The sequence below is a fragment of the Vulpes lagopus genome, chromosome 8 (assembly GCF_018345385.1).
Source record: "Vulpes lagopus strain Blue_001 chromosome 8, ASM1834538v1, whole genome shotgun sequence".
In the NCBI taxonomy this organism is placed as follows: domain Eukaryota; kingdom Metazoa; phylum Chordata; class Mammalia; order Carnivora; family Canidae; genus Vulpes; species Vulpes lagopus.
Genome location: NC_054831.1, coordinates 100,651,412 through 100,669,481, shown reverse-complemented (window position 1 = coordinate 100,669,481; position 18,070 = coordinate 100,651,412). Strand labels below are relative to the sequence as shown.

At 35.1% G+C, this 18,070-nt stretch overlaps 2 protein-coding genes and 1 non-coding gene across 3 annotated transcripts in view; all 3 read left to right on the top strand.

Annotated features, from left to right (window-relative positions):
- CENPK (centromere protein K) overlaps positions 1-772 on the top strand; it is a 67,681-nt gene extending 66,909 nt beyond the window's left edge. Inside the window, exon 12 of the mRNA XM_041767372.1 lies at positions 664-772. The gene's annotated coding sequence lies outside the window, so the exon portion shown is untranslated. The remainder of the gene's footprint in view (positions 1-663) is intronic.
- Positions 773-900: 128 nt separating this feature from the next.
- Positions 901-18,070, top strand: part of ADAMTS6 (ADAM metallopeptidase with thrombospondin type 1 motif 6) — a 278,857-nt gene continuing 261,687 nt past the window's right edge. Inside the window, exons 1-3 of the mRNA XM_041767368.1 lie at positions 901-1,039; positions 3,158-3,522; positions 13,381-13,549. Coding sequence (XP_041623302.1) covers positions 943-1,039; positions 3,158-3,522; positions 13,381-13,549 — 631 coding nt within the window. The 5' untranslated portion in view covers positions 901-942. The remainder of the gene's footprint in view (positions 1,040-3,157; positions 3,523-13,380; positions 13,550-18,070) is intronic.
- Positions 6,683-6,825, top strand: LOC121498380. Its single transcript, XR_005989759.1, has one exon.

The window sequence follows — 18,070 nt, the reverse complement described above, 5'->3', positions numbered from 1 at the left end:
AAATAAATAAAAACTAAAAAAAAATATTCAGTTACATTCTAGATAGTTGAAGTTGTCTCATATGTGTTGCTTTTTAAGTCATGTAAGACTCAGAGATAAAATCAAGGGGTTACAGTAAATATGGTTCAAATTTTTACAAGTTTTGTTTGTGCTGGTGTCTGAGTGTTCACAGACAGCTGCTAAATGTCACTGTATATTTGTAGATCTACTCTAAGAAAAAATGATAAGTGCCTCATAAAGAAACAAATTAATCGTGAATATGACTGTTCTAAAAAGCTTGTTAAGGAATGGGATCATATGCTGTTTATCCCTTACATAAAATGAATTTTGATTGTGAAGTCCCTCTACCTTTTATTTTATTGAAAGGAGGTTAGTCACCATACCCATACATTATTTTCTTCAAAGTTAAAATTTTTTTTTTTTATGATTCCACTTCATATTGCTACTTTGATTATTAAATAGCACTGGCATTATCCTACTTACCATTTAGGTTTCTAATTATTTAGTCTTGTGAATGTTTATTTAGATTATAAATAAAAACAACAGTCTAATTTATATTAAATCACTTTGTAGTCTTTGTCTTTTGGCAAACATTCAGCAATACAATTCTGTACCTACAAGATATTTTCATTTAACATAAATTTTTTTGTTTTGTTTTTCTAGGTTAAAAAATGGCCATACTTTAGTAACTAACCAGCCAAATGTTTTGCTAATGAAAATTTTACCATCATTCTTTATTTCCTTTTGGATTGAGAAAATGAATCCAGATATAGAAGAAAGTATGAGATGTTGGACAAAAGTACCTGTTAAACAGTGGAACATCTAATAATTAATTTGCAAGAAATTTTAAAGACATAAAATTGTTATGCTTCGATTTTGGTATGGTATTGACTCTCTAGCACATAGGTAGCCCTCCAAAAAAATCATCCAGTTTTCTAAATTATGGAAATTTTGTGGAAGACGTTGACCTGGATTTTGAGCCTCATCATGGCTTCATCGGAATTTCATAGTGACCACAGGCTTTCATACAGTTCTCAAGGTAGGAGTCCTGCTTTTGAAAGTGACAAAAAATATTGCTATTAATTTGACAGGAAAAGATTCTGACTATTTAAGTCGGGTGAACATTTTCTATGGGATATGTAGTGATAGGAATGGAGACCTGCTACATCATTCAGTGCTAGTTTCATAAATCTTAAGTGCTCTAAGTAGTGTATCTTGTTATACTATTATTTAACATATAGTATATTTTAAAGGTGACTGGTCTTTCTTAGACGTTGATATACCCAGGCCTCGTCTTTTGAATCTTAAACTTTAATAAGCTCATCTGTTGCTAAGGGTTACAGGCAAGGTCATGTTCAAAAGGAACCCAAAGGTTTATGCTATAAAAGAGCAAGATCCTTCTAATATGGATCCTTAGTGAAAAAATGCTTTCTAAACTTAAGAATTCTGATATAAAAACTATAATCTGAGTAAAAGAGTAAGAGTGGTAGAAAATTGGATGAGAAAACTCATCCATGGGTTCCCTAATCTGAATCCATAAAATTGAACATTATATCATAAAAAGGTCTTAACAGAGGGCCCTGGAGTAAATGACATTTTGTTTTCCATGGACATGTCTAATCCTTATAGATTTATTAAAATAACTTTTTGACTCCCCTCCCATGAATGTATAGTAACCATAATTTTTTGGTGTGGATGAACCAGATTTTTAGGGTTTTAATACATTGATATATATGTCTAGAAGTCGATATGTATATAGTGTGGCTCTCAAGGTATATTAATAAAGTCATAGCATTTAGTATGTACTCTTATTTAGTATTTATTTCACTGTCTTTTAATTTATTTCTATTTGGTTGTACTCTCATGGGAGTTTATATTTGTGGGTGAATTCCGTGTATAGACAGTGAGGCAATAGACAGGCATTTGGTTTCCCTTAGTGGTAAACCTCGCTAAAGGAAGATGCGGTTAAGAAGGTAGATTGGAAATATTAAGTATACCTAAATGAGGAAAATATGTGTAATAATCGTCTAAATTTTTTGTCAGTCTAATGTTTTTCTTTTTTTTTTAGTCTAATGTTTTTCTAACAGCTTTATTGAGATACAATAAACATACAATATAATTTACCTATTTAAAGTGCACAATTCAGTGGTTTATAGTATATTCACAGAGTTATGCAACCATCGCCACAATTTTAGAACATTTCAACACCCCAAAAGAAATCCCGTGCCCATTAAAAGTCACTCCCAAATTCTCTTCAAACCACTCTCCACCCCAGCCCTAAACAACTAATTTACTTCTGTCTAGAGATTTTCCTATTCTGGATTATTTCCTACAAAAGGAATCATATAATATGTGGTCTTTGGGGACTGATTCCTTTCACTAGTATAATGCTTTTAGAATGTTAGATAGTGAACTTTAATAATGAAGGCAGTTATTATGAAGTTTCATTCATGTCATACCAGTGTCAGTATTGTATGGAATAAAACTCCATTGTGTGAATATACCACATTATGTTTATTCATTCATCAGCTGATGAACATTCAGGTTATTTCTCCATTTTGGCTACTATGAATAATGCTGCTATGAACGGTCGTGTGCAAGTTTTTGTGTGGATATGTGTTTTCATTTCTGTCAGGTAAATACCTAGGAGTGGAATTGCTGCGTCAGATGGTAGTTCTTTGTTCAACCTTCTGAGCAACTGCCAGACTGTTTTTCAAACTGGCTCCTGCATTTTCCATTCCACCTGATGATTTAAAAAAATTTCTACAAGGCTGTAGAAATTTGACATTAATTCTTTTGTCTAACTTTCTCAAACATATTTTATCCGAGGTAAATTCTATTATTTTAAATATGTGTAATTTTCACTGCTTTTTATTTCAATATAAAATATTCATAATTCTTATAAGAACTTAGCTTTTAGACTCAAGAAATAAATATAAAAAAAGAAAAATAATTTTCAAACTAATTTTAAATTTAAGTGCAATTTTGAGGAATAATTGGAATTTAATTCATTAGATTTTAAACTTCTTTTGTTTCGTACCTCACATATAATGATGCTGATATAGTTATTGTTGTTTATGCTGCTACTTCTTTGTTCTGTTAAATTTTCTTTTCTTCCATGTGTTTTTTCTGGATTCTCTGCCTTGTGATTACAAAGAGGAATTCCTGACTTATCTAGAACACTACCAGCTAACTATTCCAATAAGGGTTGATCAAAATGGAGCTTTTCTCAGCTTTACTGTGAAAAATGATAAACACTCCAGGAGAAGACGGAGTATGGACCCTATCGATCCACAGCAGGCAGTATCTAAGTTATTTTTTAAACTTTCAGCCTATGGCAAGCACTTTCACCTAAACTTGACTCTCAACACAGATTTTGTGTCCAAACATTTTACAGTAGAATACTGGGGGAAAGATGGACCCCAGTGGAAACATGATTTTTTAGACAACTGTCATTACACAGGATATTTACAAGATCAACGTAGTACAACTAAAGTGGCTTTAAGCAACTGTATTGGGTTGGTAAGTAGATGTTATAATTTTTAGTTTCTGATGGGGAATTAAGTTCATAATGTAAATGTCTTTCCTAACATTAATAATAGAGAGGTGGGTTAAGGAAGCTAACAGTCTAAATTTTTTTGTTATTCTTGCAGCCTTTGTTGTTGATAGTCCTTTGGTAATGTTTGCATTGACTTTGTAAAGAACAATTTTCATAACCCTATATTATTTGTAGAATAAATTGAGTATATTTATTGCTAGTTTCTTTGTTAGGCTTTATATATAAAACAGATTTTTTTGAATAAGAATTAATTATCCAAGATAAATCTGTTTTGAATCTTCTCATATGTTAAAATGACACTTGCTATTAAATATAATAGAAAAATACTATTCCTAGTCATCAGCACTGCTGTCTACATTTGGCATTAATATTAATTATACTATTGATAGTTTTAACAGCATGGTGAAATGAACCATGAGATGAGGGGGAAAAAAGGAAAAAAAAACAAACCCGAATTAATTCTGTTGTGAGACATGAGGGCAGAGAGTGATGGGGATTTGAAGGTGAGTTAGGACATGTAAGAGATAATGAAGGCCTGTGCAAGTTCTGTGGCACTGGCAATGTGCAGCAAAGAATGAATTTAAACCACATTTTGCTGAGAAAATTTAGAGGGTTTGTGTCTTACTAATTTTTTCTTACCCGGTATCTAAAAAGACACATAGTACATAGTAGGTGTTTAATAGTATGTTTAAAAATTGAGATAGGATTGAACTGGGTGTGGGTACATGGAGAGGAAGTAATTAAAGATGGCTGAGGTTTCTCTTTTGAATGACAGGTATATGGATTTGACTAGGTAAGAAAGGGGATGCCACTGGAATGCTGGTTTGGAGACAAATATGATCTAGTAAATGTGAGGAATCTAAAGAAATAAGGTTACATATGTTTATTTATTTATTTTTTTAAAGATTTTATTTATTTATTCATAGACACAGAGAGAAAGAGGCAGAGACACAGGCAGAGGGAGAAGCAGGCTCCATGTAGGGAGCCCGATGTGGGACTTGATTCGGGTCCCCAGGATCACACCCCAGGCTGCAAGCAGCACCAAACCGCTGCACCACCAGGGCTGCCCAGTTACATATGTTTAGGTGACATTTGGGAAATATAGCTCTGAAATTTAGAAAAGAATTTAGTTTTGGAAGCAGGTAATTTGAGAGTCATCAAGTGACCATGAAATTGTGAAAGATGTTTGATGAGTCTAAAGAGAGGATAAGGTTGAAAATGGAGACTCTTGTAAGGGGATAGCATAGTGTCACCCATCTATTCTTCATCCTTTATTAAGACTCTGTTTCTTGATCTCTTTCCTTCTATTTGTTAATACCTTTCTGTTTTACTTTGCTTCCTATTGAAACTGCATGGTCCATGTTGACTAACTTTGATTACTTAAGATGTGGTCTGCCAGATTTGTCCACCAAAGTTACTGTTTTCTCCTTGGCAACTAATAAGGAATTTGTGAGCAGATACTAGGAGACTGTGTAAATTCTGTTCCTCACATTACACTTTTGCCCATCAGACTTAGTAACTCCTGCCTTCATTCTTATTTTGTTATATGTTTCATTTTAATCAAATGTAATATGTAAACATGTTTTTTTTTTTGAAAAAAAAAAAAAAACTCACTTTTCACCTCCCCACCCCCCAGATAGTTTTTAAGTAGGCTTCACACCCAGTGTGGGGCTTGAACTCTCGACCTGAGATCGAGTCATATGCTCTACCAGTTGGGCCAGCCAGGTGCCCCTCAAAGGCCCTTTTAACCAATTCTCTTTTTAACTGTTTTATATAAAAATAATTTCAATGTAGAGATAGTGTTTTCTAATCATATTTTCTCACCTATTTCAATACTACAATCCTTGCCCCATTCAAAGGAAAAGACTTCCTAACATTAGTGTCGAAGTTAGTTGTTGAAAATAATGTCACATTTTAGTTTGCTTTCTATTTGGACCATGGCTTTCTTATCCAGGTTTTGTATTTTTGGAGTTTCTAATTATTGTTATTTTGTCTTATTGTGAGAAAAAATGAATTTTTTAAAAAAACAAATGATCAGTATTAACCATTTCTTTTGTTTTATATCTGTTGCTTGGAATACATTCCATTCTTCTTTGGAAGCGTTTTTTTTCTTGGAATCTACTGGTTAATTTCTTGAGCAATTGTAAATCTCTTATCTAAGGATTCTTTTTTCCAAACTAGTTCTATATCTTCTTTCTGAGTTTACATCCTATTTTTATTGGAGAACATCTTCAAGTAATTACCTCAGAAAATATGTCTGAGAAGTAAAATTTCTGAGTCCTTACCTATTTGAAGTACTTTATGTTGCCCTCATGTTTGGTTAATAATTTAGCTGGATGTGGCATTTGGTTTCAAAAATCATTTTTCTTCAGAACCATGGTTGGTGGAATTGGGAAAGGGAGATACAGGGTATCAAATTCATGAGTATGATTTTATATCTTAGGGAAAGATTTAAAGATCTTTAAAAAAATTAGCATTGATTCATTTTGTGTAGCAGATAGAAGTGTGCTTCTTGTTCTTTTTCTTTCCGAAGATTTTTCCTCAGTGAAAATGATATGATCTTCTCTTTATCCTTCCTATTTTAAGAATTTTATAATAATGTGATAAGCTGTGGATCTTCTTTCCTTATCCTTACTTGGTTTTAAATGGATGCTTTCAGTTTAAAGACACTCCTTCAGCTTAGAGAAATTAAAAAAAATTCCTTAATAATTTTCTCTTCTTGTTCCCCACTCTCTGCCTTTTTGTAATTGATTCTTCTCTTCTCTTTCTTTTTTCTTTTTTTTTTTTTTTGTTCTAAGTTCTATGAGATTTCTCCAATTTTGCTTTATTTTCCTTCTTGGTTTAAAAATTAGTCATACTTCTAATTTTCAAGAGATTTTCCTTTTTGATTGTTCCTTTCTTTACATTTTGTTCTTATTTCTTATGTCCACAGTTATTTCCACAGTTGCCTTTTACATTTTCCCTTATTCATTCATCCAGTCACCAAATACTTATAAGTACCTATTATATATAGAATAGGCACCGATATAGGTGCTAGGAGTACAATAGTGAACAAAAGTGAAATCCCTGTCATCATAAAGCTTGCATTCTCATGGAGGGGATACACTAATAAATAAAAATCACTGGCTTGGTTTCCTGGGGTGTGGGCTCAGCGTGCCCCACCGCCCCTCAGCCCAGCCTAGAGCATAGAGGTCTGCTTCCCCCTGCCATGGGAGAGGTTCTTGAGATGGGAGCCTTGCCCCCAGGACTGTTTTGGCCTCACATTAAAAAAAAAAAAGATAGGGATCCCTGGGTGGCGCAGGGGTTTGGCGCCTGCCTTTGGCCCAGGGCGCGATCCTGGAGACCCGGGATCGAATCCCACGTCGGGCTCCTGGTGCATGGAGCCTGCTTCTCCCTCTGCCTTTATCTCTGCCTTGTCTCTGCCTAAATAAATAATAATAAAAAAAAGATAAATAAATATCACAGTATGTTGGATAATTACAAGTTCTAGGGTGGAAAAAATATTGAGTAAAGACATAAGGAAAATGAGGAAGGGAAGCTTGCACCTGAAGGATAGGATTTCCATGTGGAAATCTTCAAGTACAAAGATGTGATCTTTTTTTTAAAAGATTTTATTTATTTATTCATGATAGACACACAGAGAGAGGCAGAGACGCAGGCAGAGGAGAAGCAGGATCCATGCAGGGAGCCCGATGTGGGACTCGATGTGTGGGACTCCATCCTAGGACCACAGGATCAAAGGCAGATGCTCAACCGCTGAGCCACCCACCCAGGCATCCCATAAAGATGTGATCTAAGAGTGTTTGGGGAACAGCAAAAAGATTGCCCTGGCTGGAACTCAGTGAAAGAGAGGAAGTGTGATGGAAGATGAGGTTAGAGAACTGGGGGCCAGATGATAGATTTTAGAGGATGCAGGATTAAATAAAATAAATGATGACTCCAAGCTTGAGGCCTGAGCAACTAGAAGAAGAAAGCAGCCATGAGTTGAGATGAAAAAGATTCAGGTATTAACTGAGATGGAAAGCTGGAGGAGGACCATTTGTGGGGAGGTATGTATCTTAGGTTCAGTTGGGCATATTAAATTTGACTGTTTATAAGATACTGGGTATGCAAGCCTGAAATTCAGGAGAGAGAGATGAATTAAGGAATTATAAATTTGGAAGTCATCAATATATAGATGACATTTAAAGCCAGGAGATTATATGGAATTGCTCAGTGTGGGGGAATAGAGATAGGATAAAGAAGAGTTTTAAAAAAAAGAGAGAGAGATTTAAGGAACTGAGCCTTTGGGCACTCCAGGAGGTTAGGGAAGTCAGAAAGATGTGGAGGAGACAGCAAAGAATAGTAGGGAAAGAAAGTTGAAGGAAAACCAGGTGAAGATCCTAGAAGCTAAGAGGAGGAAGTATTTATCTCAAGAGAAAAATGCTGCTGGATAAAAAAAAAGAGCACTGAGAACTGACCATTGGATTTATCAATGAGGAGGTTGTTTGGTGACCTTGACAAAAGCAGTGCTGAAGTCATGGTGGCATATAGAAAATAGGCAAAAACCTGATTGAAGTGGGTTTGAAAAGGAATGGGAGAAAAGAGTACGTAGTTAATTATTTTAAAGACTTTTGAAAAAGTAAATGGTCAGTTGCTACAGGCAGAGTGGGGTCAGAGGAGGTTTTGTTTTGTTTGATAAAGATGGGAATGATCATATAGAGAGAAGGAAAATTTCTCCAGTTCACCCATAAGAAGAAGGAAGTAAAATAGATTATATGGACATGAGATGCAGGTAGGCAGATATTTGTGTTGTAGGAGTTTGCAGGAGGTTGTACGATGTTTATTGGAATGGAAGATGGCAAGTTGAGTTATTAGGGGATTAAGAGGAGATGAGAAAGAATGGAATATTTATGCAAAAGAGCAGGATACTGAATGTATTAGAGAAACATAGTATAATTGCTGTGAAGCATTCAGGGCACTGTTGAGATCATGGTCATACATTTAAAGTGAGACTAGTCAGCATCGCAATGTATTTTTCTCTGGCTAAATGAAGCTGCAAGGTTGCAAGCTCAGAGGAGCAAAACTGACTTGATCAGAGTTTTGGTTTAGCCAAATAAATTCTGTGAAGGGAGAAAAGGGCAAGGGAATTGAAGGTGGAACTGAAGATGCATTAGGAGGGAAGTAAGAGTAAGGCCGTGAAGTGGGTAGAGTATAATGAAGAGGTAGTAGAATCACTGGGTCTTGGTGGGTATAAAAGAACTATTCCTAGAGCTGGGATACTAGAGGAACTGTCCTGGAAGGATAAAAGGTTGGGATACTTGAAATTGAGATTTGGCAGGGTTGTAAGTATTGAAAATACTGAACTCTAGGGTTTGACCATGGGTATGAATGCCTAAGATAAAGTGAACAATGAGATACTTGATGGAAAGCAGGTCCAAGGATTGAGAGGGCAGGGGCTGAAGAACCCATGTATGTCAGTAGTCCTTAGCCTTAACTAGTACTACATCAACAGTCCATGAATGGAATTCAGAGGGTTTGTCAACTGGAAGGGGGGAAAATGACATCTTTATCTTTACTAATTACTTCTTTTTTTTTTAAGATTTCATTTATTTGAGACAGAGAGAAAGGGAGAAAAAGAGTGAGAGCACCAGAGCAGGGGCAGGGCCTGATCCTAGGACCCCTGTGATCATGACCTGAGCTGAAGGAGATGTCCAGCCTGCTGAGCCACCCAGGCTTCCCAATATTTACTAATTCTTAACCGAAATTTAATATTTCCTTCAATTATGAATATAGACAACCAATACAGTAATAACTGACCCCAATAGAAATTATAGATATTTTTGTATTATGTTACAGTCCTGCAGGTTCTTCAAAATATTATTTATGTTAATCACTATTATGAAATTGTGATAATTATTAGATCCACAGCCAATCTTCTTATTTAAAATATTAGAAAAAGCCATCTATCTGCATTCCTTATATTACATTTAAAAAATACTTCGATAATGGCATTTCACTACAACTAGTTTTCTTTATAATCCTATATATTTTTCTATACTTAAAATAATTATTCTGAGAAGTAATCCCCTGGCTTCATCCCCACTAGATTTCTTTTTTATATATATATTTTTAAAGATTTATTTATTCATGAGAGAGAGAGAGAGAGAGAGAGAGAGAGATTGAGGCAGAGACATAGGCAGAGAGAGAAGCAGGCTCCATGCAGGGAGCCTGACATGGGACTCGATCCTGGACTCCGGGATCACACCCTGTGTCAAAGGCAGATGCTCAACCACTGAGCAACCCAAGTGTCCCCATCCCCACTAGATTTCTAAAGGGATCCAAGGCACACACAGATTTTAAGAACCGGTGACTTAAGATATTGAAATCAACAATTATTTCAGAAATAGTATTGCAGAGGGTGACAGTGATCCAGAAGCTAAAGTCTTCAAAGAATAAGGAAAGTGCCTGTGGATCAGTAGGTAACTGCAATAGCAAAGGGAGCCAGTGACGGTATAATGGCAGAGCTTTTGTGTTTTGTTTTGTTTTAGAGGAGGGAGTGAGTGAGAGTTGTTCAGAAATGGCAGTGAATCACAAGGACATTTACCCTACCTCCTGATCCAATAGGAGGCATATCAGAGGATCCACGATTCCAGAGGGTTGCATGGAAGAAAGAGTGTCATTTAGAGAGACTCAGGTATTTGAGTAAGAGGAAGTGAACATTCGCAAATGAGGCTGAGCATGAGTTTGAGAAGGGACAATGGAAGTGTTTTAAATGGCAAGAGGGGAGAAGTAGGAGATGGGATAAGAAAACATGATATGTACAACCATATGGGGAATAGAATCCGGGGAATGGGATCTTAGGCTTCTTGTAGGGAATGGCATATCAGGGAAAGGGAGTGTGATGATGTTCATTCTGATGGCCTGAGGCAGACCATGTAGAGATGTGTGGGGATGCTGAAGGAAGTGAGATCAGGGCTCTTGCTAGCATGTGCACTTTTGTAAGACATCCACTTAACTGGCCTCTAGCACCTTTTTAACAATTTCATAGTCATTTTCCCCTTTCTTCCCTCTAGCTCCAGAAGCTCTCTGCTGTTTCTCAAATACTGTGTGTGTGCTCATACCCCATTGCCTTTGTTGCCATTCCCACTATCTAATCTGCTCTTTTCCAAGATAATCTGTTTGACTTACTCCTTCACTTTGTTCAGGTTTCTGTACAAATACCACTTTGCTAGAGAGGATGTCCCTGACCATCCTTAGCAGTTTATATAATTCTTTCACTTCTGATTGTTCTCTGTCTTTTGCACTGCCTTTTTTTTCCCCTTAACATTGGACACTACCTGGTTATCATTTATCTAATGAATGAGTCTCTTTTATCTAGCTCCTTCCACTAGAATATAAGCTCCATCATAGAGCTAGAAGTTTGGTTTTCTCACTACTGTATCTCTATCACCTAGAACAGTACTTGCTGTGTGATAGGCACTCAGAACATTCTTGGTGAAAGAATAAGTAAAGTCAGAAACAACCCTCAAAAGGTAAGGGGATTAAAATATAGTGCTAATAACCCAAGCTCCAAAGTCGATGGAACGAGTTGGTTACTTAACTTGGCTCAGTCTGTGTTTCTCATCTGCAAAGTGGAGCTGATAGTAGTAGTTACTTCAGAGAGCTATTAAGATTAAATGAGATACTGTGTATAAACATCTTACAGAATACCGAACACATAAAGTCTCTGGATTTTTTTTTTTCCCTGAGTCCTTCCATACTTGGAATTAGAGATTTTTGTTTATTTACCAGGCTACTGACTCTGTTTTTCCCAGCAACCTGAACTTCTTGTCTGGGACCTTTCAACATCCTTCTGCCCACAGTTCAGCTTGATATGACTTTAGTCCTCTACCTTTTCTGGGCAGTACTTCTTCCAGTTCCCTCTTATCAAAACTTCTTATGCATGCCCTCTTTTCTGCAGGACTACGCTCAGTTTGCTATCATATTGTTAATCTTCCTGATAGGGTAATTCATGCTCAGGTATTAGGTTTTGATAATGGTATATTATATTATTCCTGTGAGTATTTGCCTTTAGTTTAGGGACTAATATCCTTAAAATAAAGCAGATAATGTTGAAAATAATGCAAAGTGACTAAATCATGCTTTTTTTTGGTTTGTTTTTTGCATTCTTTAGCTGCTCATTTCACATAAGTGTCTGCCAACTTCATCTATAAGTTAGAGCAGCTCTGATTATACCTTATCTTTCTTTCCAAGCATGTGGTACTTAACATGAATTTCCCTAAACAGAATCATAGAGATTTAGATTCAAACGGACCTTAGAGGTTATCCGGGCCAGAGATTTTCAGCTTTTTTCTTTTTAAATCAGGAAAACCCTTTTCTCAAATGAAATGTTATGTGGAAACATACTATACAGATTAATAAAAGCACAGCTGATTGTTGAGTCCAGGAATCTAAGCCTTATAGGTCTCCCTTTGTTGTCTGGGGCAATCCCCTAAGGGTACCTCCTTGGAACCCTTAGGGCTCCCCAGAGTGCTGTTTTAAAACCACTAATTTACACCAAACCTTTCATTTTTCCAGCTGAGGAAATACACTCAGAGAGTTTGTGTTTTATCCAGTGTTACGGGATAAATTAGTTGGATTAAGAGCAGTCCTCACATGTGTGTTACTTAAGAAAACACTAATAGACCAGTATGGAAGTTCTTATTTCTAAGGCAGATAACTTTTACTGTCTTATTTCTTTTAATCAGCCAACTTTTATTTGGTATTCATACTACATATGAGACACTTTCTATGTTTATAACTGATACAAAGATTTATGAGACATAACCTTTTGCCTTAAAAAAGCTAATAGTATATAGTTGGGAAGATAAAACATGCAGTTGAAAAGTTAAACCAAATGAAAATATAGCTTCCAGACTTCAGGTGTAGCAAAGAAGTGTGAAATTAATTAAAAATAAATGGTACCAGTAATAAGCTCTTTTGGATATCAGAGGAGGGCAAAGCTACTCCATTTGGGCTAAAGAAAATTTTAAAAAGGAACTGTGCTTGAGCTGAGTAACACTTGGCTATATAAATAAGTGTAAAGAATATAGCATATGAATAAGAGCAGAGCTTTGTGTGAATTGCAGCTCTTTCATTTATCTCTACATAATGTTGGGGAAGTTTTTAACCTCTGGGTCTGTTACTTCAACTGCAGAATAGAGGTATGTAGGATGTCTATCAATTAAGGTAATAGTAATAAACCTTATGTCAATTGTTTATCACAGAAGAAATTTATTTCTCCTTTTTGTTGTTGTCTATGCTAGACAGCAATATAAAGTCACTCAGGGTCCCAGATTACTTCTTTTTCAGCTTCTGCCTCCCCTCGGTAGTTTTTATGAGAGTAGAGAATTTTCCTGGAGAAAATTTTCAAGGGGTTGAGCTTAAAAGTGGTATATAGTATTCTGCTCATTTCCTATTGGCCAAAACTTAATTACAGAGCTATGCCTAAACACAGAGGATGAAGTTAAGCTGTGTGCACAATTTGGAAAGGAAAAAAGTCTTAGTGAACACATGGAGGTCTCTGCTACCTCAGAGAGTTTGGGGGAAGATCGGGGGAAATAATGTATGTGTCATGCTTAGTATAAGACATGTATGGCATGTAGAAGAATTTAAACATCCTTTTTAAAGTAGAGGTAAATTTATATAATGTGTTGAGTACAGATAATCCACTAAATTTCTATTAACATATGTTTTAAGCTCTTTTTGGTGAGGTATCAACTTGGTTTTGATTCTCGGTAATGATAATTGATATTTAAAATGATTCTTCTTGGTAAATTCTTTGTTTCTTCTTCTTTTAGCATGGTGTTATTGCTACAGAAGATGAAGAATATTTTATTGAACCATTAAAGAATACCACAGAGGATTCCAAACATTTTAGTTATGAAAATGGCCATCCTCATGTTATTTACAAAAAGTCTACCCTCCAGCAACGGCATCTGTACGATCACTCTCACTGTGGGGTTTCAGGTGAGTGAGTGTGTGGTTTTTACAAAGTGTATTATATTATGTTGCCATTCTCTTTCTTCTGACACCTATGGAAAGGTTAATAATAAACATCATTAGGAATTTGAGTAATTAGAATGATAATACCCAGAGTGTCACTTATCCAATGCCTTATGATTTCACTCATATTTGGAATTTAAAAACCATATAAAGAAAAAAGGGGGAAAAAAAGACATGAACAAAAGACCAGGCTTTTAAATACAGGGAACAAACTGGTAGTTGCCAGAGGGGAGGTAGGTGTGGGGCAGAGTAAAATAGGTAAAGGAGATTAAGAGCACCCTTGTCTTGATGAACACTGGATAATGTATAGATTTTTGAATCATTATGTTGTACATCTGAAAATGATATATGTTAATTATACTTCAATTTAAAAAAAAGAAAAAAACTACCTACCTTTTCAGTAGAAAAAAAAAGATATCACTTATCAATAGTTTTAAGTCAATTTTGGAAGTTCTTTGAGAAGTCCTTAAAATATAAGTCTACGTAAAATTATTTTTTCTTTGAAAAGGGGGAAAACCCACCCTATTTTATCCAGGTAATAGTTATAATTTTCAAACACAAGTGTTCCATATTATAATTTTCATGCACAAGTGTTGCATAGTACTTTATGCTGTTTGGTTAGCCTGATATTTTTATGCTAATGGAAAAACTTCAGACACTTAAATAAGATTTCAGTAATCTTAAGGTAGTATTCAAAGACAGTGATAGTCGGGTACTATAGAAATACAATAACAGGGACAAGAAACCTAGACATTAGCAAAGAAGGCTTCGTGGAAGAGTGACTTCTAAGTTGAGGCCTGAGGGAGAAAGAGAAGGGAGCTGTGCAGAAGTAGAGGGAACAGTTGGTAGAGCGTTCTATATAGAGGAAACAGCATTTATAAAAATTCTGAACCAAAAGAGAGATTGTCACATTGCAGTCATTGCCAGTTCCTATAATGAGATGTTAGAATGTGGGCTGGAGGGATGGGGTGGATTTCATGGTAGGTGAGGAGTGACAGAGATGAAAATGAAGTGACAAGGAAGGCCAAGACAAAGGATTTGTAAATCACGTTAAGGAGTTTGATTATCCTAAGTGTGCTGGGAACCCTTTGAAAGGCTTTAAGCAGGAATCACCTGATCAGATCTGGGTGTTAGAAGTATTACTCTGGCAGCCCTATGGAGACTGAGAGGAGAGCAAGACTAGAGGGAAGGGGTTAGGAGATTATTTAGTGTAAAGATGAGAAAATTTACCGAATAGAGGATATAGCTTGGCATAGTAGAAAGAATATGGCCTTTTCTGTATCTTTGGACAAATGAACCGACCTCTCTGAGTACTTTTCTCAACACACATTAGTTGCTTAGTCAAACTGTAGCTATCATTATTATTGAGATGTCTGTTTCTGGTATTTAAAGAGCTATTTTAAAAACAAACAAAAAGATTAGGGGCACCTGGCTGGCTCAATCAGCAGAGTGTGCAACTCTCGATCTTGGGATTGTGGATTTGAGCCCCACATTTGATGTAGAGATTACTCGAAAATAAAATCTTTAAAGGGACACCTGAGTGGTTCAGTTGGTTAAGCATCTGCTTCTTGATTTTGACTCAGGTTGTGGTCTCAGGGTTGTGATATAGAGTCCCTCATTTGGACTAGGCACTCAGTGGGGAGTCTGCTTAAGTTCTCTCTCTTCTTCTCCCTTTGCCCCTCCCCTGCTTTCTCTCCAAAAAAAAAAAAAAAATCATAATAAATAAATAAAAATAAAATCTTAAAAAATTTTAAATATTAGATTTGTTCTGTATAATTCTCATAGGTGGAGCCAGGGGAAGTTTATTTCAGTATTTCAGTAGATTTCAGCTTAATAGAAAAAAAAAAGTCCACCAACAAGTAGTTTTATTTTTTATTTTTATTTTATTTTATTTTTTTAAAGGTTTTATTTATTTATTCATGACAGACGCAGAGAGACAGGCAGAGAGAGACATAGGCAGAGGGAGAAGTAGGCTCCATGCAGGGAGCCCGATGTGGGACTCGATCCCAGGTCTCCAGGACCACGTCATGGGCCGAAGGCAGACACTAAACCGCTGAGCCATCCAGGGATCCCCCCCCCTACAAGTAATTTTAGGAAAAAAATGGGATGGGTTCAAAGTAGATGTGTAAAAAATAGGATGGGTTATTTTATAAATTATGAATGCAACACTGTTTTGATTATATCCTTTTCTTCTGATTATATTCTATAAGTGTTCTTTGGAGTTCTTTCTTCAACTGACTTCTTATTCTACATACTCCCTTGAGTAATCTCTGGGATGTCCTTGTTGATGAAGAGTAATTGGTACTAGAAAAAAGCCACTTAAAGTGAATTGGCTTAAGACATGAAATAAAATTTCATAGGAAACAATGAAAAAATTTTGATGGGTTTTTGCATTGAGTAATGAAACTAAACATTATGGGAAATAGTTTAGTTTATCTTATGTTTAGCAAACTTTATAAGTACAACTTATATATATATATATATTCTTGAAAAAGTAGGTTTTAAATATATAGTTGTTTATTGCAATATCAATTTGCTAATATAAAATCATTTTTATCATATGATAAACATGACATTTTTATTATAACATGGCATCCTTCACTCTGTGCTTGTAAAGCTCACTTTTTCCAAAAATACTTAAAGATTGCACTGTATTCTGAAAGATATCACTTAACCCTTAGATATTCAAATTATCCTCTTTTGAAGTACCTATCTTATTATTCACTGGTCTTACTGAGGCAGATTGTTCTTTTGCAAAGGCTGAGGCATGAATCAAATAGTTCAGCAAATCTACTCTTACTGCCAATATAAAATTCTGTTCTTGTTGGGGAAGATTTTCTTCTACAAAGTCTGTTGGATTACTGTGCCATTAGCAAAAAATAAGGCAGATCAGTGAGACATTCTTGAATGGCTGAAAAATCTTGAGTTGGATTCTTGTGACTATTTCCTCACCTTTAATCTATTCACTAGCCATTTCTGTTACTTTTAACACCAGTCCATTTAGTTCAGACCTTGTTATCTCTTGCCTGCACCACTGTAGTGACTTTCTAACTGGAGTCTTCCTGTCTTCAGGTTTGTTTTTCTGTCTTAAGTGGGCTGTCTCCTACATCTGGCTGTATTATACACCTTCAAATGCTTCACTGGCTTCAACAGTGGAAAATCAGCAGTAGTTCCCTAGGTTCCATAGGAATATCACTAGAAAAATATTTTGTGTTTAATAAGTTTGTGAAATGTCTGGTTAAGAACTTCTGATCTTAATTATGATACTATTTTGACAGCAAATTCAAGTGACACATGGATTTATAGGTATTAATTGCCACTTAATCTGTTATTGAGAACTCAACTTTACATAAAAATATAAGAAAAACCCTTTTGAGAGTGAGCATATTTATCTCCTATTCAGACATAAATTTTTGCATCTTAATTAGATTATGTTATCAATTTCAAAAAAGTTTGTAAAAAAATTTAGATAACATGGGATAAAAAGAAAAAAAAAAGGAAGTGAAAGTTGCTCTTTTTATGACTACCCAGGGATAATTGAATGTTCTCATCGTCCATTGATGTAGATATCATTATGTCTCTATACCTGAATTGCTTACTTATGTATTTATTAAATAAATATTCATTTAGCATGTATGTGTCAGGCTTATTCTAAGCGTTGGGAATAGAGCAATAAATAAAACAAGAAAAGTATCTGCTCCCATGAAGCTTATATTTTAGTGAAGAGAGTTAATTAAAAAATCCAATCAAGCAAACAAATAAATACATGGCCAACTATCAAGAAGTAATAAGTGCTATTAGTGAAAAATAAAGCACATCAGTGCAGTAATCTTGAATGACTGTATATATTAAAAAATATTTTGAGATTGGTAAAAAATTTAAGATCTTATTTCGCATGGCAAAGAGATCTATGTATTTGGTTTTGGGGAAAAGTTCTTTATTGTTTGTTCTTGGAGGAATGTTTTCTTTAACATTCTACACTCTATCCAAAATTAAATTGAGCATATGTAATGATTATCATTTGAATAACTACTAATATTTGTTTTGAAACAAAACAAATCAATTGTGTATTCTATTTTAGACTAAAAAAGATATTAGTTACAGATCATTAGGCATAACATTAAGCAGTCAATTGACAATTAGAACATAGATACTGTTTTGTAATGATCTAATCATGCTGGATTTATTTAATTTTTAAAATGAAATCAGATATCTTGATTACGTTTATTGTGTATTTTTTACATATATATCTATGTATATATGTATATATCTCAGACTACAAATTCTTTACATATAAGCCTCTTGCCATTTATGAATGTCCATCAAAGACATTATATATATTTATCTGATGGAGTAATAACCAAGCAAACTAACAATTTAAAAAGCTAAAAGTCTGAAATTTATGAAAATGATGAGAACAGCAGCTACCTTATATAGCATGCTATCTATTGAGAAACACCATTGCTGTGTTTATTTTGTCCAATC